Below are 22,907 nucleotides of genomic sequence, written 5' to 3' on the forward strand. Positions count from 1 at the left end.
CCAAAAATTTAGTAGAAACACTACTTAGTCAAATTTGAAATTTCCAATCAAATTAAAAACAGTCCTAAATTAAAAGTATTTGAGAAAATCACACAATCTGTGTCAAGTGTGCATCATTTTGATAAATGTAGCGAATCCTCTAGAAATATTTATAATGAGTATAAATTTATTGACTTCTATTTCAGACAAGTAGTCAGTTACCTTACTGGGCAATCGATAGTTTGGCAACGTCTCGCAATAATAATAGTGTAGTACGAGGTGCATTTAATTTACTTTCATTCTCCATGATTATATGTTCAGGCGCAAGACAAACATATTCAGCTCAACTCTACATTTTACAAATTACAAATATTGTAACTTTTATGAAGACAAAAACTATTGTTTTTGGTCGTTCTATTAGTAAGTCTGGAACCTCTTCTACTATTGTCAATGCTAATACTGTAAACTTAAATATGGCTTCACAATACTTTGATAGTGAGTAAATTACTATTAAAAACTTTTATATTCATTGGTAATTTTCTTCCGTTTTTATTGTATTTACTTTTCTTAAGTGATTGACATTAAAATAAAACACGAAAGAAATATTTTATTCCAAAAAAATGTTGTTTTAAGTTTATAGTAATTAATGTTTTCTTCTTTAGAAGCAATATCTACTTACATCATCTGTAAATAATTTTATCTAGTTACATTATCACAATTGATTGATCACTGGGTGGTGATCAACGTCATGTGCGTCAGGTCCTTCCTAGTGCAGATCGAATGCTATCGACCATGTTGCAATTTGGCCACCAGTCTAGGTGACTCGACACTGTGGGCACTATATATTGAGATTAGATGGTGGTTGGAGGTAGTCAACAGGAAACCCTGGACCCAGGTTTCGTTCTACTTGGCACTCGTCAGCAAAGTGTATCTGTAATCTTGAGGGAACTAGTGCTCCCTGGCGGATTCGATCCCATGTCATCCAGCTTCACAGTCAGAGACGTTACCACTAAGCTATCCGGGCCGCGACCGACCTCCAGTAGGACTGAGATGTAATCACGATTGATTGATCACTGGGTGGTGATCAATTTCATGTGTGTCAAGTCCTTATCTAGTAATCGGACACGATAAGCAGTGATACAAGCATAAATCTAAGATGATCTGTCTTTCTTAACTTAAAGCTGGTGGTGTAACATTTGATTGTCGTATAATATAACAGAACTATGTAAAAAGCTGCATTGTAATTAATCGACAAATTGATTTACACTTCGTGATCACTTAAATTAGATAATCGGATTTAGCAAAATCATATGAAAGTTGCCTACGATCCGTTGAATGGCTAAATTGCTTACTAAATTTCCTACTTGCTTTTGCTTGACTAATTACTTAACTTAAGCATATTACAAGATTTATCAAATTCCGATCTTTAAGTTGACTAAATATAGTATCAATTTAAAAAGTAAAGTGCACAGTACAGTGTGAATTTTCATCCAGCATTATATGCCGACTAACCTAAGGTTTTTCTCTAGATAGTCAACAAATATTCTACTAATTAAAAACAAAGATCATAGCCATACAATCTGAATGAGAAATTATATAAATTTTATTTTATTTGAAAATGAAGGAAATATCATAGCCAGTATGAATTAGTACTTAATGTATCAGTACACATCAGATCTTGCTCTTGAATAACGTGTTTCTTCACTCGACAAATATGTAGTGACTAGTGACCTCATCAATAATTACATGATGTTTATTACTAACTTACTCTCTATTTGATATTCGAGTAAGGGAAAATTTAATGTTGCGACAAATTGGATTATGAATCGTTTCTGAGTGGTTCAGATTTGTTCATCTAATTCCAGATGATCTAGCTTGAATTTCCCTAATTGTTACCTCTAGAAAACCTGTTGCAAGAAATCGAGTTCACATAAGCCACCACTTTTCTAACTGACTTTAATGTACAAAATAAATCGAAAAATGCTCTAAACAACTTTTCTAAATATTAATTATTAGACTTTTTATTAAAATTAGAGAACTTTCATTTTATCTTAGTACTAACTAAAACTAATTTATTATCACATATGATTTTCAGGTAGTGAAAGTATCTCAAATTCAAAAAAGGAAAGATCAATAATCACTTTTCTTGTGCCCTTAAATGTCAATTTACTGGCATCTTCAGTTGTTTCAGTGAGTGTTACAGTTCAATATGGAACACAATCAGCTCAAACGTTCGTCAGTTTACCTGTTATCCAGCCTGAAGTAAGTAATGCCGTTTCATTGAAACTATTCATTCATTTTTATCATGTGATATGTAATTTATTTTACTTTCAGATAGACAACCTCTTAGTAATTTGTGAACTGTTTCATTCTAAATAATCTTCTTAAATCCTTACTCTTGGTAATAATCATGTACTTACTGGTAATTAGCTTTGAGATGAACTCCTGAAGTTCTAGTAATAAGCTGCAACTGATATTATTCAAGCATTTCCTAAATATTCCATACTAAACACGTTTTGTTGCATAGTGGGGAAAGCTAATTCTTGTTAGCTAAAATAAATGAGCATGATTAAATTATTAGACTAATACATATCTGTATTTAGTACCTGTATCGTAATGAAGGCATTTTCTTCTGTTCTGCTGTCATAATCTTCTACCTTCTGAATAATCCAACATGTAAGTGAATAGAGATATATCTTCTTCATTTGCACTGTATGCTCTCACTCAGTTAATCAAATACAAGTGATATCCCAGCTTTATCACAATTTTATTTAAAAACCAAAGTGTAGTCAAACGATTGAAAATTCTATTGGTTATATACAATAGAAAAATTCAGTCACAACAAAAAACTAATCATTGTTGATGGATAAATAAAGACAGATATACTATCATAAACTGCACCATTTTTAAAAGTTCTTAAAACTCATCCAGTTGTACTGTTCAAGCTTTATTTTTACTCTCTGTTTTTATTTTTAAATGTAGTTGAGTATACCACAAACGTCTACCAGTTATCAGATAGATGCTATTAGCTACCAAGACAGACCATATGAACGTACTTCCCTTGTCGCACTTGGACAAACTGTTCGACTTTATAATAAAATTGGTCTTCCAAACACTATGTGTACAACATACTCATTTGAATTTACTATGTCATCCAATTTATGGCCCATTGATTTTCTTGATGCACAACTCGTGAGCTATAGTGATTTTATATGGTCCACTAGTACTATCAACCCTTTAATAACTAAGTAAGTAAAAATAAACACTCTATAGAATTATAAATTTTCGGGTAGAATTCTTTGGAATTTTGATTTATTTGTAGTCATCCATAGTCTACTTATTTGATTTTTACTGACAAACTGAATGTCTTAAATGCTTCACATTGACCTTCGATCTAGATTGTAAATAAAAATCAGTGATAATTCATTGGATTATGCGCTTTATACAAAGCGTTTGCGGTAGCTAGATTTAGTAAACAAACAACATGCATACCTTTATTTAAATGATTTATATCAGATGGTAATATGACAGTCAAAATGTCAATTAACTATTTGAACGGTTGATTAACTGAATATTGGCTAAGCTTGTGACTTTCGATCCACAAGTGGTTGATATCCAAGATTGAAACTGTCTTTTCTGTTATGCATTTTAAATAAAACTGATGCTTTACTTATAGGCAGTGAGTAATCCACTGACGTGTTTTTCCATAATCACGTGGGGTGATTTTCAATCACATGTCCATGTCATATAACAATCGACCAATGAGTTCTTAATATTTATTATATTATGGTTTCACTTTATTCACGATATTTTCTAATCAGAAGATGATATCCTTGACCAGTTAAAAGTTTAGAAACACTTTTTGTCTATACATTTTGACCCATAAGAAACAGCTTAAAGAAAATATTACTTTCGAAATGTTAAGATGAAATATGACCTAAATAAATTACTTTCATGAAAAGTTTAAGTCCACTGAAATTTTCTATCAGTCTAACTTAGAGGCTGACGAAATATTAAATTAATTACTCATTATTTTTTCTTTAAACTTAAGTCAATGTTGATAGCCTATTCTTCTATCGACGTACAACATTTAAAAATTAGTTTCATTTCAATAACAATGTTAAGTCAATGATAAAATTTTCTATTTTATTATAAACTAGATTACCTAGTGAACTCTTTCATCACAGATACATATACATAAACAACGGTTTTGTAATTTATAACGATAACAAATAACCACTGTTATAAACCAATAGTTTATACTGAAAAATCATATAAACAATTTCGATTAGTTAAAAAACCAGTATAAACGGAATAAAGTCAATCTGAAATGATTGTATGCACATCGTACTGAAGAATTTACAATTGACCTAAATAAAGTGAAAAATTATATGTGAAAATTATATTTGAAATAATCTCAGCGATTGGAATTTAAATAATTCCAGTGTTTCATCCAGCCAACTTGTCGAGACTTCTTCGAGGTAATAATCAAAATCAAAATCACCAAAGAAATATAAGAATGATGACAATGAAATATAGGGATTTTAAAACTGTGTTTATCAGGTTTAAAGATGCTGTTCTGTATGTTCACGTATTATCTTCAAAATTCTGGATAAATCAATTAACTTTTAGGCTCCCTTTCTCTTATTATTCATCAAATAATCCAGTCAGGTAGTTTGGGATAATTGACAGTTTCGCCAGAAACTAACATCAACTAGAAAACTATTTTAAACGAAAGTAGGGCAGTTATTTTGCCATAATTTAAGTATATAATTTGAATTGCCGACTAAATGATCCGAATGAATACAGTTGGTGATGAGAACTATTTTCACTTCTGAAATTAATTGGAATGTAATGACTGTCATATTATTGAATTATTTATTTCAAGTTAGTTTCATGTTTTTGTGTTTTCTAGATTGGGTTCACCAACATACAACAAAATTACTATGGACTTGGGATCACTATGTGTTCCGGAAACATACGACAATCAGGTAAAATATGTAATGACTTTATGGATGTCTTCATTTGTATCCACTATACTACCATTTAAATAAAATTAGCTCCGTGCAGGGGATGATAATTTGTAATCGTAACTTATGATCTCTTTTTTATTTCTTCAGGATAAGTAACTTCATTCAGCATTTGACCTAAGCAATACCGACTGATATCTTATAGATGATATTTTAACTGTTTCATTTCTTTTGCTGTTGCAAGCTAAAATATTTAAAGGCCGTTTTGGAGTAACAACCTTATTGATCCATACTTGTTTGAAGTAGGCATCTATTTATGCTGTATATTTTCTTAGTCACCGCTTCATTAGTATAAAAGTCTTTTTAATATCTTTGACTATTGTTATTATTATAAAAGAAGTTACTTACTAATTAACATTCTAGCTTTCAGTGGTTGAAATATGCAGATATACACTTAACATTTCAGTTGTAATCAAATTCACCAAGAGATATACCCGTGGCTGTAATTATAGCTTGAATTTATTTAACTGCCCAAATGAATTGAAACAATTACTTGGGCGGATGATTAATCCCATCGTTACCCTACGTTCTCTTATTGATCTGTCCAACCATTCAAACTTAACAAACAAAACAGATCCACTTTAAATACACTATAAATTTATTCAGTAGGTTAAATTGAAACATATCGCTTCTATCATGCGCATTTGTATTTGTAGAAGTCATCAAATAAAGCTACATACACATATTTTAAGCTGTCACTGATAATGAAATTTGAAAAATTAGAGTGTAATAAAACGCATTAGTCATTACAGATGAACTCCGACATTAAGAATCCCGTGTATAGATAGTAACTGTCTAGCCTTATCATAAGTATTGTATAAAAATTCATATATAGTGCGTTTAATATGGGGTTAAAAGCCTTACTGTTTGATCATATCTATATATCATGTCTAGTCTCAAACAAGTAATCCTGTCAGTAAATATTTGGAATCAACGCTTGTTTTGACCATTATGTGCTAAATGATCAATTGTACTACAAAAAAGAATATAAAGATAACAGTAATTTGTCTACAAAAATTAATTGTATTACAGAAAATATGATATGATACTAATTACATTTTTCACTGCTATCTACATTAACTAACGCGTTAAACATGGTTACCATTATATATCCTCATAATTATTTTTAGTTATATGAAAATACTGTAAATAGAAAAATATCCTAAAGATTATAGTAGTTTGAGATGAATTTGTGAAATACTGTTTACATTTATTTAGTATATTGCACTTTTAAAAAATGGTAAATATTTTATTGCACATTTTTGGAAAATGATTCCTTTAATTCTGTGAAGTATTTAAGAGACATATTTCCCTGGATAAATTGAAAGAAACTCCGTAACATAGTTTTTTTATGAAATTGAAAAATTCGGCAATAACATCTACACGTAGCCTCCACAAAAAATCAAGTCCACAAGTACAATTTCAGTATTATTTGACTTTAGATAATTAATAGTTAATATCATCAACGATTGGAATTCATGTTCGATTCTCGGCCTTCTCAAGATCAGTTTAACATCAATTGCATGAAACGACTTTATAACATGTGATCAACAGCGGTCATTAGTTAAGATAATGATCTTTCCATAACTTTGAATCATAACAATAAGGATATCTGAATACTCGATCGTCATATCTAGTAGTTACGATATTTGTATGATTCCAAGTTCTTTTGAGATACTGAATCACATCAGATTCCGTTCACTTGCCAGATAAAGTATGCCGAAAATCCACACAAAATTAATTACTATATATATGCTCCATTGATTTATATATGTTAATTGTTAACTCCGTCGAACACATTTTCTACCTCTCATGAGGAATAAAAGAGACATATTACTATAATTGAAATCACAAGCCGATCAAAGTTAAAAAATCACTGAGTACCTCAAAGCACAGGACAGACGTTTAATGCTACCATAGGATTCCTCAACCAGAAATCAATTTCATAATCTTTGGTTTAGTGATCGAATGTCTAACCTCTAGACCATTGACTCAGTATCTGATAGTGTGTACAAGTCTAGCTTCAATCAATCTATTATTAGATCTGTACTTACGAAGTGACAAATAATGAGTGAACATTATGCAGATTTTATCACGAAATAATTATTGACAGAAATAATTTCACATAGCAATAGGAAAAATATTCAAATTTATTTAATTTTTTCACAGGTCCGAATTGACCTATTTTTTCGCCCAAGGAGTAATTTTTCAGCGAGTACTGTAAATGGAAATATAACTGTGTCTGTTAAAAGTTTGCTTACAGTGGGTACTCTATCTAGTCCATTGTCTCTGTCAACAGGCGTTTTTGTATTTAATAAAGATGCACTCATGAAAGAAAGTATGTATGTATTACCATCATTCAGTGAAGACAAGTATGTAAGTTTATCTTTTTGATCTACTAAGAAAGTAATGTGTGTCTATATATTTGCAGTGTGCAAATATCATTAAGTTTATCTGCAATGTTATAATTCAAATCAGAACAACACATATAAGCTAACAATTGTTTTCAATTAGATCGTCATCAGGCTCTAATATACATGAATATTTATACGAAAATTTTAAACCAATCAAGGCAATATGGGTCAATACTCACAATGAAATAGAATAAGTCTCTACACGTAATAGGTAAAAGTACAAGTTTATAGTAGGAAGACAGGTGAACTGATAATAGTAAGAATAATAAAATACAATAACAAAACTCTTATCAATAGTTAATCGTTGGAAATAGAAGGTCAAACAAACATGGGTAAATAGACTAGGAATAGTAATCACAAAACATTAAAATCATTAGGTAATAAGATGTGTGTAAATAATTAGATAGTGAAGAATACGATGAGGCGGAAAATTACAAACAAATAATGGATGTGGAAATAAGGTTAACGATAACACAAATAGAATTTTCGTATAAATATTCATGTATATTAGAGTAAAGCCTGATGACGATCTAATTGAAAACAATTGTTCGCTTATATGTGTTGTTCTAATTTTCACAATGTGAATCTTTAATATAATTCAAATCATCACAGTAAAAAAGAGTAATGAATTGTAATAATCTGCTATTTAAACTGCTTTTACTAATTAGACACAATGAGTGAATTTTTTCTGGTGAACTACACTACTTCTATAAATCTTATAACCGATAATCAAGAGAATAACCTCTTGTTAGGTATTCACTCTTAAGTTAGCAATAAGAATAATCTTTTCAAAAAAACCAGTTGAATCTTAAAATTTGATCTGATTTCAGAAACCTTGGATCAAAAACATTACAAATGGAATTTCTTTTCAACCAGGCATATGGACAAAGTTCACATTTAGAGTACAAGTACCATTTGCCTCTTATCTGCCTGATTCATCTATCTTTGTGGGTGGTGCTAATTCTAGTGCAGAGAATGAATCAATTTTTACTGTTAATGGTGCACTCTTAACTTTTGGATCTAATTTGGCTGGATTACGTTTGGATCAATTTAAACAAGTATACTCATCTACATACATGAATGGACAAAAGGATTTGTTGGAAATAAAATTGGGAAATGTTGTCAATACAGGTAGTAAATGATAATACGAAGTTAACACTCTAGTTATTTTTTCTGGCTATGTACACAATAAACTTATCAACTGATCGATCTTTAACACGTTTGTTACGTGTGAGACAAAAACACATTTGTTAGCTAGCATCTGTAAATATATGTCAGTTAAGTAAGTAGTTATATAAGTTGGTATTAATCAATCAGGTTGAAGATCTGTAAAAAGTTTGAAATTAATAATTAATCCTTAAATCTGACAAAGGTTATGGACTAGTTTTTATGAATAAATGTGACTATAAGGTAAAAATGTTATCTGTACCTGGTGATCAGAGTAAGTTTTTGGCGGACGTTCTATCCACTATTGATGTTAGAAAATAGGAATCCAGGTTAAATTTCAATCTAATGAAACTACTTAAAATGAATTTCATAAACGAAAAGGGATTTGATATAATGAAACCTACCGGTTATTTTCTCTAGAATTTATATGGATTGCCTAAAGTTCACAAACCTAATAATCCATTACAACCAATATTATCTATGTGTGGTTGATCTACACATGAACTAACAAAATGATTATCTGAATTAATGAGACTGATCCGTAATAAACTGCGCAAATTTCCCTTGAAAGATACATTTAAATTAAGTGATTTTCTTGATGACATTAGTATTTAAAAAAAAGATTAAGCATTCTTTCGATGTAAACTCTCCTTTCACGAACGTATCTTTAAATAAGACTGTTGATTTCCTGTGTAACCATTATCTAGTGATTTCCTCCTTTTTCCTACTCGGTCAACACTGTTAAAAGAACTACTTATGTTGTTATGAGTAGCCCTCTGGCGCCTCTCTTAACTGATGTATTCACGTCATATGTTGAAAATATGACGAGCAGGCTCAACAGTAAGGTAATTCTGTACAACAGATACATGGGTGATATACTAGTTATATATGATAAAGATTTCGATGTTTCTCAGTTATTAAATAAACTCAGTAGTGTACAGAATGATATCACAATGACCTATGAGGAAGAAAGTAATAACCAATTGCCCTTTCTGGACATATTTTTGAGTCGAAGAGAGAATAGAACTATAAGGTGGTTAGTTAAATGAAGCCAATATTTAAAATTTTACAGTTTCTGTCCATTGCAACACAAAGGGCGCTTGGTTAAGTGCATCCTTAATAGGATTAAAAGAATATGCGAGTAAAGAAGACACAAAACTGCTGACTAACTCAATAATATCAAAGTTTTATCCATTAAAGTCAGTCGACCCCAAAATCTCTCATTTATTTTGTTCTGAAGAAAACTGTTTATATCTCTCTAACATTTAGAGCTGAATCCAACAGCATGGTTTTAAGGTAGAGACTAAAAACAGCCATCGAGAAAACCTATTACTCTGTTAAACTGGTTGTGATTGAAACGACTAAGCCCGTGATTCTAAATAGACCCAGACAATGCACAAACGACTACGTCATAACCCATCGCATTTACCAATTTACATTTTGTGTAGACAAGCATACATGGGGAGGAATGATCGAACAATGAGATTAGGGGTTATGAAACATGTATCTCGATGATTTTTATAAGCAAACATTGATAGTGGCTAGCAGTGGAATCCAGGACGCGCGTTTCGTCCTATTTGGGACTCGTCAGCTGGATGTACCTGCATCTCAGAGTTGATGTTCACTCTGGGACACATATGCCAATAAAAGACTGATAAATTGCAGTCTTAAACCTCAATGGGAAGATACAAGCAGAACAATACCAAGTGAATGTACCTAGACGGCTCAAAAATCAGTTAATGTCAAATGTTCCGATCAACGTAGAAAGTAGAAAACCATGTTCATCAATAGCACAGCACATAAATAAAACGGAGCATAAAATTGACATCAATACTGCTTTAAAACGTTGTATAGAAATTGTCAAAGATGAATTCCTAGGTTTATAGAAGCCCTGGCGTGCAATACCGGAAGTCTCGCATTCGATTCCCGGATCCGGGGTCGTGGGTGCACGCGACTGAGAAGTCTCATACTGTGATGAGAAGGGCGTCCAGTGCTCCGCAATTTTCTGTGGCCATCTGACTGAAATAATTTCATGATTTAAATCATAAAAATAATGGTTCGTTAGGACTTTAAGTGAGAATATTTTTTTGAATGATCATTTACGATCTTTTCATCATGACTTTCTGTTCAAACATTTCTCACATTTTCAGAACTATTTATATATAGAAATCGTCAGATTGATTAAGTTTGTACGTGTTTGTTCGTAAATGTTTATGATCTATCAACCCTTCTTTTATAATCCTTCGGCATAGATGATCCTCTTTTGGCAGTATTTAACGTATAATAATCGCGAACTTATTTATTAATCCGAATCAAACAACATAGATCCAGCATAACTTTAAAGTTGTCATAACATTCTCAATTTCTTATAATTATGTATATGTAAGAGTGAAAAGCTTCCATTTATTTTTGATGAATATGAATATAAATTTCTGATGTTCCTTTTTTACGAAACTTCTAGGTGTTCTTTTACAACCAGATTCAACCAGTATAAATGAAAATGACATAGCGGTTGAAGTATCGATTCGCTTATCTGATAGTAAACTTAGTGATAATGGAACGAATGTTACGCTTCCTATTCGAGTTAAATTTGGTAGCCTCGAAGCTGTCAATCAAATGGAAGGTAAAGTGTTCAGGGTTGGAGACGAATTTCTTAATCTACAGATGAATGTTATAAATTTGGATGAAAACGTGACTGGCCTGGTATATAATCCGAAGTAAGTTTATCATTATATATATATATATATATATCAGCAGTCTGAAATTATGAACATTTTTTTGATTTTATGGCACTTTAGTAGTGTGTAGATTACATTGATATCAGATGGGACTAATGCCTTTCATACGTGTTTCCCTGAAGAATAAAGGAATACGGGAAAATCAACGGATCCTCGAAAGCTAAATCCAAACATAAATTGTTTTTTTCGATAATGCAATGAGAAGACGAAGTTTATCAGAATTATATGATATATTTGCGCAATACATTTCGAACAATCTGATCACACATATACTTGTTATATGAAAATTAAAAGAAACAAACGAATTCCAATGGTCAAATTAGATCACAGAATAGGCAGATATCATCCTTCATTGTGAAACATTTGATTGAGACTGGTCATAAGGTTGACATCAAATCAGCATTTGTATTGTTGTACAAAGGCCTTCAAGGAAGTATACTAAAGTTTATTGAAGTCTTGGCTATACGGAAACTGAAACAATTTATCCTTACCCTTAATCTACCCTGGTAATACCGATTTATTATCCAGAATGGTTATCACATTGTTTTTGTGTACTTTAATATTACTTTTCTTCTTTTTTCTTTGTTATGGCTTACCTTTAACCTGTCTAGTTGACCTTTTAATTTTCATATATAAATGTTCTTAACAAGTATATGTGTGATCAGATTGTTCGAAATGTATTGTGCAAATATATCACATAATTCTGATAAACCTCGTCTTCTCATTGCATTATCGAAATTTATCAAAGGGACTAGATGTTATAAATTGCTTTCTTTCTTTGTGTAACAAAATAGTTTTACATTATTTAGTACATTTTTACTTACTTGCTTACTTACGCCTGTTACCCCTCGTGAAGGAGAATAGGCTGCCCATCAGCATTCACCATCTAACTCTGTCCTGGACAATCCTTTCCAGTTATTTCCAGTTGTTATTCGTTCTTTTGATGTCTGCTCCTAATGTCTAATTCAGTGTGTTCCTAGGTTTTCCTCTTTTCAGTTTCCCTTTAAGATTCGAAGTTAACGCTCACCTTGTGATGCAGTTTGATTATTTCCACAATATGTGTCCTATCCACTCCCAGATTCTTATTCTAATGAATGCTTATTTTCTACACAGTTTCGACCCAACTTATAAAACTTTGAAATTACTACTCAGTCAAAACAGGTACATAATAGTCATTTTCATTTTTGAAGAAATAATGTACATCATAGACGATATATCACTTATACAATTAGATATATGAATGCGAATTGCTCAAGTGCTATATCATTTGTGATTTGAAAATATTACTCTTTCCAGTGATACAATAAACCTGAGAGCTAAAATTCAAATGATGAATAACTCGAAAATGGAATGTGGAAAACAATGGCTAAATATTTATCACAGTATGGCCGTAAAATCAGCAGAAATTCTGTACTCCATACCACCAGACTCTGTTCAGTTCAAAAGAAATGAAACAATAACTGTTAAGGAATTCACACGTTTTCAAGTAAGCTGACTTTTATTTTTCTAATGATAAACACCCCTTCCGACTAAAATTAATTTAAATGTTCATGTAAACTGGCTGAAAGAAATTATTAGTAAAATGTTTTGTCGAGATTGTTGAGTTGAGCTTACATCACCAGTTGACTCTAACTACAGAGACCACTGAAAACCAAGAAGTACTGAACATCTTCCTTGTCTAATAACAGAACTGTAAAACTATATTATCCCGTCACAGTACCCTAGGTTCGATATCTGAATGGTTGTGGGTGTGTGCTGATGATTAGCATACTACAGAGAAAAATCTATCAAGTGCTTCTTGGTTTTTAGTAGTTATCCATCTACACTCAGACTGTGATGTAAACTGTAAAACGAATTACGGAAACTGTAATATATCAAATGAGATGGCTGTTTAAACCTAAATGAACGTAAATTGTTAACTGGTTGTCATCCTATTTCATGTTGTTGGATTTATTTTAACAGTCACTTTTTAATATGACGAGTTCGCTTAGTGATGGAGCTTAAATTATGTGTGATACTCAGGGGTTAAACATATCCATTTATCGCAAATCCTGCTTTAATCTAGAGTTGTATCCCCTTTAATTAAGAATGAATATCTTGATGTTTTCGGATCTTCATAGAAACTATTCTAAAACTAGTGTTTTTTATGTATTTGTGTAGGTTCAGTAAAGTCTAATTATGAGTTCGACAGAAACTACAGTTGACATACAACCAAATCAATGTTTCAAAATTCTTAATACAGAGAATGCCCAAGTACTCATGAAAACTTTTTTTCCATATAGATTCCGGCAATTATTTTTAGAAATACTTCGTACCCACAAATGAAGTTTTGATTTTTCAATTCATTATACATGTACAAAGTATATTCTAAAACAAGTACTCTAATCATAAAAACGCAGTTGGTGTTCGGTATTTTACTTAAAAGAATTATTAGTATAACATGTAAGTCAACCAAATCAGACATGTCAAATCATAAATACTTAAAAATGTAAGGATTCGGACAATGGTCTCTTCAGTTAATTAAAAAATACAATTACAAAGCGTCTCACGGAAATTTCTTTTTCAAAATCTCTTTCTTATATTTAACAACCAGCAACTAAATAAAAACAATTCCCTTAAACTTAATTCTACAAATCTCATGTCGATTGTCTTTAAAGAGTATTATATTCACAGAGTAAAAATATTTATTTCATCTTTTTATGAAGCATACAGTTTGAAAATGTCACTGCATACATCTTTTCTTTTTTTAGGCAAATGGTTTCTATTTTGATAACAATATAGATCTCTACTTTAAGCTACAGCTAAATGACAAGATATTCATTCCAAATGGTAAAACAGAAGCAAATCTAACAATAGTTGTTGAACTTATTTGTATTACATATAATCGGGATAGAACTCTATTAAATTCATGCAATAATCCGACATTGAAAAAAATCATGAGGAAAGTTGTGGTTAAAACTAAACAACAAACTATAACGGGTAAGTTTTATTAACACACATGTTTTGTCATAGTTTACGCCATAGACTGGTTTAGTTAAATGACCACTGAAAATCAGGATTTATTGGACAGATGTTTTTGCTTAGTGTGTGACTCCTCAGCAGTCCGCATTTATGGCTCCATCGAGAATCAGGCCTAAGATCATCGATCCGACAGCATACTCTGGACATCTAAATCAGTGTTTAAACACTAAAATGTATTCTTATATCTTTTCGAACCATTATAGACTGAAAATTGCCCATTACAAAATTATTTTTTGTAAAAAAACAATTCAACCTCTAACTGACTTCGTCACTTTCTTTCTCAGCCAAAGCATTATAATGTTAATTCGGTAAATTGTTATTATTACTTCTGTAAAATTATTAAAAGACATCACAGCTTAACTGGATAACCCTATCTGGTTTCACAAATCTGTGATCCTTTAATTTACTTTAATCTTATCTTCATTCTTATAGGTTCAGATTGTGAAGAAGATTTGGGCCTTTCTAACAGTCAAGTAATTTTACCATGTCAGATCACTTCATATGTGTCACCCTATCTTGGAAATACAGAAGAGCAAATTAGATTCTATTCAGCGTCCGGTTGGAAATCATTTGTTCGTCCAGGACCACATGATCCTTTACGTTATATCACTATTTTATTCGGCCAACAAACAAACGTCAGTCGAATAGATATTAATCTGATAAACACAGCTAATCAAGTTATGGTTTTCCACTTGATGGGAACCAACGATGGTCAATCGTTCTTCGATTTTAAGACAGTAAGTACCTGACACTTAGAGTGGCCTGAAATCTCAGGAAAGTTGAAAAAGTAACACACCGATTTAATTCCTACACCATTTTTAAGTTAAAATAAGTACCATTCCAAAATGAAGTCCAAGTTTATTAATCAAGTTTCTTCAACATTACGTTAATCTTTTCATATATTACGTTTGTTAGTAAGCATATCGTATTTCCAAGTCAAATCAATAAACTGATTAAGGTGGTTGTTTCTATAAGGTTAACTTCTCTCATCTCACATATCGCTATTGATAATAATGAATTTTGATTATATTTTGACATTATGAGATTAATACTATACTATGTACTGTTACCCTATCCATAAGATAACTAGTACTTTTCTTTTAAATAGACATTGAATATTTCTTTATAATCGATACCAATATGAAATTTTAGCTTATGTAGTTCTATTGATCATGTACAAATTTAATATTAGTCACTAATGTGCAATCTTTTTATACATAGACTCAGGTTTCATGGCAGTACGAAGTGAAAACTAAATTGTATCTTTGAGCTTAAAAAGAAAATACTGATCCCTCCCACTTAATGTGAACCTTTATCATCATCTTATGAAGTTACATATGTTATCACTGAGTTAATCGAACTACAGTTTACTACCAGTAAGACTGAGATCCTGGTTTCATTAAATTGCTTAATATGAAATAAACTGTTGTGTAATGTCAAATCAATTAAACTAGTAAACACATATTAATTTAATTGATAGAATTTAGTCGGTATTAAACAAAAGATAACGTGACAATTTCGGAGCACAATTTGTTAACAACTTACAAAATTATATGGGGATACCACACATTATAATGTTATGGAGACACTAACTTGTATCATATCTAACTAATTAATGAATTTTTTAATCAATACTGTAAGCATTTATTAACAACTAAGATATAACCGAAACTTTATCATAACCATTATTTAACAGGTGTCAGTTTCCTACATAAATCAAAGTTATGGCCGCATATTTCTTCAGCCAAAATTTGTCTCAAGAGGAATGCGATTAATCGTCAGTGAGACAACAAATGAAAATAATGATGTATCTTTTACACTTGAACTTTATGGATGTAGACTTAACTTGGACACAAACAAATTTGGTATTTTAGTTTACCATTTTTATCTTGATGTTATTACTTATCATCATTATTATCTAAAATTACTGCGTAGATAAGGTTAATAAGAATTTTAAAAATAACCAATTTCCAATTGTACAGTAATCTTGTGCATTGCCACGCTTGTATATCTACGTTTTGCTTTAGTTTATAACCGATATTGTAGGGAAATATTATTATGATATTTAAAATGTAGTTTAAGTTTACTGGAAAATATTATGAAAGCCCACTGAAAAACAGTGCAAAAATTAGAGTTGAAACGAATTTCAATATAGTATCATACCATTCATTTACCATGCCAAAAGCAACAGTATATTTCCTAGTTATTACTACAAAACACCATAATTCACTTCTGTGATGGAAACAGTAAACCTTAAAATGATATCAAAAATTACGATTTCCTTATTTTGACTTATGAATAGATTTCATTCACTAATAAATAGCTAGGAATATTTTTCATCCCGGTACGAGGATTCTCAGAACTGCGCATCAAAGATCACATAGGAGATCCAAGCATGGAGCTTAAGTCTCATGCTAGCGCCACTGAGCCAGAATTTTATTGTGTGCATGTCTAACCTCAATCAAATATACCAATGATATTAATCGATAATCGGTAGTACAATTCCATCTATCTGTGGTGTATGCTACTTATATCTGTCGACATAAGTAATATGTAACACCAGTCAGAAGTGGCAGCAAAACGCTGAGATGATTAAATTGAATAAAACAGGAATGTAAATGTAGAGTACTTGTGATAAAAACAGGAATGAAGGAACGATGAAGTTTGTAAGAGACAACTGATGGAAGATGTGCAAATGAAGTATTTAATGTATAGTTTTCGTATTTTACAAAGACATTCTATAATTTTGTATTGACTAAAAATCGTTAACCCCCATCCTGAATACTCGTTTACTACATATTAACTAGTAATTGCTAGGGCTGTCCAATCCGTTCTCTAGTATTCATGAATGGACCAGTATTGAAGCCAAAAACCGTAGTGAACGCACATGGTACTACATTTTGTAATCCATATCAGGCTCTGAATAACGTACAAAGGAATCATCATTATGTACAATCATCACATATCTCCATGCAGCAAATGACTTAGATCAGATTTATTCATTTACCGATCATAAAAGCTTCCACGAATAATATGGTATGACTGGATATTATGTATTTGGTAGTTTCTGTGATAATGGTGTTATTTAAAAGAGAACGCTATTAATTTCAGTCTACTTTCGAAACAAGCTTACTGCATTGGTGGTCTGTCTCGTTCGTACAACTTAATACTTTTGTTCGAGATTATGATGTTTTGAATAATCAGCTGTGCGTTACGATTTACTAATGACATTGTAGGGTATATTTGATCTCAATTGAAGGAAATTTCAATAAAAAAATCGGTACCTAAGGTGAAATTTACAAACAGGAAGATGATCCATCCAAGGTCAGCACTTCAAAGTTATAACAGAAAAAGTAACATCAGATTGTACTTTCAATTCATATAAAGTATTTAGTAGATTCTGTGCAAAAAACAATAACTGTATTCATTTATACAAGCAAAAGTATTGCTTAAAATATGTACTTTCATTTTAACTCATGGTAATCCTCAATCCCTATTATCAGATCCATGTGGTGTCCAAAATGGTTATGTGAGCCCATCAAACAATGGTCTACGAAGTTATCTTTATGCTGATGGTTATCTTTTCTATTGTGATGAATTCCCTACCATAATAAAATCGTACCTTACTGAAAAACGGTGTTTCGTGACATACAACAATGCTGACATGAAGTGGACAGGTTAGTATACTAGCACATTTCAACAACGAATTACTGCGATACATGAAATACGTAAATTGATTTCTCCTTATTGTATATCACTAGATCAATCAAGAAATAAGGTCAAAAACTTGGAAATTTATACTCTGAACATATCCTGTTTTCCATTCGTACTGTTCAATTATAAAGTATCAACTTTAATTCTAGATAGGATACGAAAAGTTGACGTGAGCTAGAGATTTTAATTAATATGTGGAAAATATGACTAGTTAACTCTTACTCAAAGTTTCAGATCAGATGTTTTGCTTTAAATATAATACAATGTGCATTTTATGTCAGATTTTGAACGATACCGAAATTCAATCTAGTGATCACATAAAATACAAGAATTTATTTAAAAATGATATTTTTTGGATGACCCATAAAAAATACGGTTTCCATGAAAGCGAAAGTTAGAGTATCCCACTTCATTTTAGTGCGGTAATTTAGTATTAATTCCAATGTCAAAGTTGCTATAACTAACATGTAATCATCAGATGATGTAATACTTTTTCGAAATTTCATTGTCCTAATAATCAACACTTATGTACAATCTTCAATATTACATAGTTTCAGATTTTTAGTAAATTTTGTATATTTGATGATAAAAAAATTTAATTATTGAAATATCCACCGTGAACTAGGTTTCATTTACATGAACAGTTGATATAATTTTTAGTCATTAGAAATACAGGTTTATAGAAATAGAGATTACCAGTCACTTGACATTTTATTTACTTTATCAAGCTATGTTAAACTTTAGCCTTATTCTTTATTAGCGGAAGTGAGAAGGTATCAAATTAATAGGCGATCAAATAAATGATGAACTCAAACTCAACTTTAGGTCTAACTAAGACTATCCTTAGGAAATTTATATTCAACTATCGGGTAGAGAAACCACAAGATTTTACAGTCAAAATTTTTCAAACAGTAAATAGTCCTGATCATTTCAGAAATTCAACAAATATATTTATTTTAGCTTTAATACATTGCAACTTGAAAAGTAGGATAAGAAATCTAAGGAAATTTTTTACTGATAACAACCTTGGCCCATATATTGTGTTTTGGAAGAGATAAAACTCTAATGATATTAGTTTGGTCATTTCATGTGTTCCCAAACATTGTAATAGTTAATATGCCAATAAAATTAGTGTCAGTCTACGTGTAGTCATATCACCAAGTTATAATGATGTAAATTGGTTCACCGGTAATAAAAGTAAGTAGGACAAAAAGTCTATAAGATGGTGAAAACACTGACACTTATATCAAATTCTAACATTTTATATCTCATCACAGCCGAAAAGCAATGTTGTTCTATGCATATTATGTATTCGTGTTTGGATTAAAGTATTGCATTCTAACCAACTATCATGTTATGTACGATAACAAATGAATGCTAGATACTTAATTCAAAGAATAATTCGGTCCAGTTACAAACAGAATAACTTTTAGTTACATGTTATAGAATGATATTCTGTTCCAAAAACTAACAGAAGTAATCGTTATCACTAGAAAAGAAACAAAATTTTCACCTTTTGCAGTGACCTCCATTTCTTGATAGAAATAGTAATGTTTTTATCTGTCTAACGGATATTAGATAGGCTACTCATAATATTTCTAACATGTAATGCATATTATTATTGTATTAATTAACTATTGAGTTTTTGTACTTTTAACGTAATTTCACACTCTTCTTCCGTACCAACAGACCTAGGGCCATTCATTACAAAAGTCTTGAGTTACATAAGTCCTAGTAATATAATATTTGCTCAAGGTCAAAACGATGACAGTATCTTATTGAGTAGTGATTACGGAGAAAGATGGACCTCCACTAACTTGTATACACAAGTAAAATTGACCAGAAATGCAAGTTATTACATAAATTCAACTGTTATACCATGGACTTATGCTGCTGGATATTTTGATCAAAGTATTACTGGTATATCATGTCAGTTATACCAACAAAGTTCATATCAGTGTAAGTTTTATTTACCTCTGAAATAAATTATAGTCTACTGCTCTAACATACCGGTTTTGATTGATTAATAAATCTATTTAACATTGAAAGCAAATGTAACATAATTACTTATCGAATAATCTAACCGACTTCATACTTCATAGTTCAGCAATCAAAGTTTTAAAATCTTTATCAAACCCACTATAAGTGATGCAGATAAAATTACGTATAGAATACAGTGCATAGACACTATGGCTCCTTATCTAAGCAAATGCGATTGATATTCATTTCATGTTTTTATACAGATTATTGGATTGAAAAAGAAGCATGTTTTTAGTTTCATCAATTTTTACATGAACCATTTGCATTTAATAAGCCAGTTGAAAATTAGAGTTAGTCGATTGTAGCAAAAAAACAACTATAGAAAGACTTTTCGCATAATAAAAACACCCTAAAAGTTTATTTGATTACCAGACGATGATAAACAAAAATAAGGTAGCGACAGAAAACGATGCTAACCTTGTGTCTAGAAAGGCGTCACGTTAACTAGATTTCGATATTATCTAATTTATGGATCAATAAACAGTTGTCGTTATTGATTACAACATATTAACCACCAATAACCCTCTTTGAGCTTAGCATGAATGATTTGCTACTGCATTTAAAATAAACCTTGAAATTGTAAGATAAATAGCGTGAGTATTACTTAAGCTCTTCGTTGTTTTTGAGCATTTGGAGGTCCACTGTAATCCTAACAAGCATAAACAAGAAATCTTGTGAGTACAACATAAATCTAGCAATTCCATCAGATATTACTTTTCAAAATTTTTTTGACAGCTAGCAGCATAAGCTAAGTAATCTGTCAAACCATACAGGTTTTGAACAAGTCTAGCTGATTAGTAAAAAATGACAGGTGAATATTTAACAGAATGCTATATTCTTAGGTCAGCTGCTGATAAGCTTTAACCAACGAAGATTAGCATACGAGCTACTCTCATTAGATGAATCCTACTTTCAGGATAGAGTGATAAGAGTGACCCAAACTCCTATCAATCGACATTTTATCCTAATGTTCGTAGTTTATCGACCAATTAGTTTAACGTTAACTATCCTTTTCAATTTAGTTAAAAGACGATAAGCGACTACGTTTATACCATTTAGTGCGAACCTGTCTATTTTGTATTTTAATGTAAACCTCTATTTGTATATTTTCAAAGTAAAACTAGCATGGATCAGATATTATAATAAAAATAGGTTCCACATATTGTACCTCGAATTTAATACCAGATGGCAGGTAGTGTCGCTTCTGAAACTATGTAAATTACAAGGATATTTTAACAGCCGTTTCCTTTGACAACCAATCAGTCTAGCCTACGCGAGTTAAGAATATAAAGCGTATAAACACTGTAAAAGGAAATGATAGACTCAACTCTATGTCGAAATCATAACTAGCGCATTTTATAAATACTAGAACACAGTAAGAAGCAGACCTACAACTTATCCTTATCCCTTTTCTTAGTATTCAGTTTTGCGAGTACAACTCATCTCTTTGTTAAGTCTGATGATTCTGTTGCCGTAATAACATTTCAATGTTATCCCTTACATTATAGTTTGCTTTCAAGGCATTTACAAAACTAATACAATGGTGTCTGATTGGAACAGGATTTGTCCGGCCCTCCCTTAACGAAAATATCAATCGAAAATTGGATGAATATGCAACACTTGATCGCTATGCAGTTACATCTAAAGTAATCATTTACTTTATTAATGTGCACAACAACAGTAATGATATTTCATCGTAAATGATATTCATATCTTCATCCAAACAAAACACTAGTTACAATCTATAGAACCTTTCTTTCATTAAACTGATATTCTATACGTAAAGTAAATTTTGACGCTCAATCTTCTACCTTGTGATCCTCAGTCCATTTGTAGGCTCACGTTATTTATTTAATTTTCTTGAAAAATTACCATTCGATTGAATTACATCAGTAAGTCAAGTTTATCACATATCAATTAGACAAATTAACTGAACTTAGAAAAACCAAATTAGATATAAATTACAAAAACTTTCCTATCCCTTTTCAACTGAAAATCCAATACCGAAAATACTTTTAAGGAGATTCTTAACCTTATCGTCTGTGATAAGTGATACTGATCATAATAACTCATTGTTTCTAAATGAAGATTCTTTCTTCGAATAGTTGCATAAATAATTGTGATAGCTAATAAGGGAATACAAAGAAATGACACTGATTATAAGAAAACAGATCACTTTTTTTACTCTAAGAATAATAACAGTGAGCTGATTATTAGTCTACCATTCAAAACAATTTTTAATAATCCTATATATTCTATTTTTTTTAAGTGAAAAAAGGTGCATATGTTTGATAACTGTTGAAAATATAAGGCTACCATAGATTTTTGACTCAGTTAATTCATAGGTACTACAATTAAATAGCATGAAATCATTTTGACAAATTAGTGAATAAGGATTGCTGATTGATTGTTACGATTCAAAATTTATTTTCTCAAATTTATTGACTATTAACACATAAAAAGTATACGATTACTATAAACCATACAGAAAACTAATGTGTCTGTATACGTAGTTCACTACTCATCATCACTTAATACTTAATGATGTCAAAAAACACGAGATCTACTGAGTCAACTATTTCTATTCAAAATGTTGAAAAAATACATACAATAAAAGTCCTTTCACTTATTAGTTAATAAAATTCAATATATATATATATATATATATATATATATATATATATATATATATATATATATATATAGACATTTGTTCAGTTAAATAATTAATTAATTAATTGTAGGTTATTTCTGTGATAGCAACAATACAATTTTTATATATACTCTTCTATAAATAACTATGG

The 22,907-nt window shown here is 30.8% G+C and overlaps 1 protein-coding gene across 1 annotated transcript; it reads left to right on the forward strand.

Moving 5' to 3' along the window:
* Nucleotides 1-284: 284 nt before the first annotated feature.
* On the forward strand, nucleotides 285-21,685 carry MS3_00010931 (uncharacterized protein; the record flags this gene model as incomplete). Its single annotated transcript, XM_051219343.1, has 14 exons — nucleotides 285-474; nucleotides 2,075-2,241; nucleotides 2,962-3,227; nucleotides 4,895-4,970; nucleotides 7,179-7,385; nucleotides 8,254-8,554; nucleotides 11,052-11,307; nucleotides 12,625-12,814; nucleotides 14,079-14,307; nucleotides 14,782-15,086; nucleotides 16,046-16,214; nucleotides 17,853-18,026; nucleotides 19,753-20,022; nucleotides 21,612-21,685. The coding sequence occupies 14 exons, from the start codon at nucleotides 285-287 to the stop codon at nucleotides 21,683-21,685; spliced, it is 2,874 nt and encodes a 957-aa protein (XP_051066664.1).
* Nucleotides 21,686-22,907: the final 1,222 nt, after the last annotated feature.

This window comes from Schistosoma haematobium, chromosome 4 (assembly GCF_000699445.3).
Source record: "Schistosoma haematobium chromosome 4, whole genome shotgun sequence".
NCBI classification, from domain to species: Eukaryota; Metazoa; Platyhelminthes; class Trematoda; order Strigeidida; family Schistosomatidae; genus Schistosoma; species Schistosoma haematobium.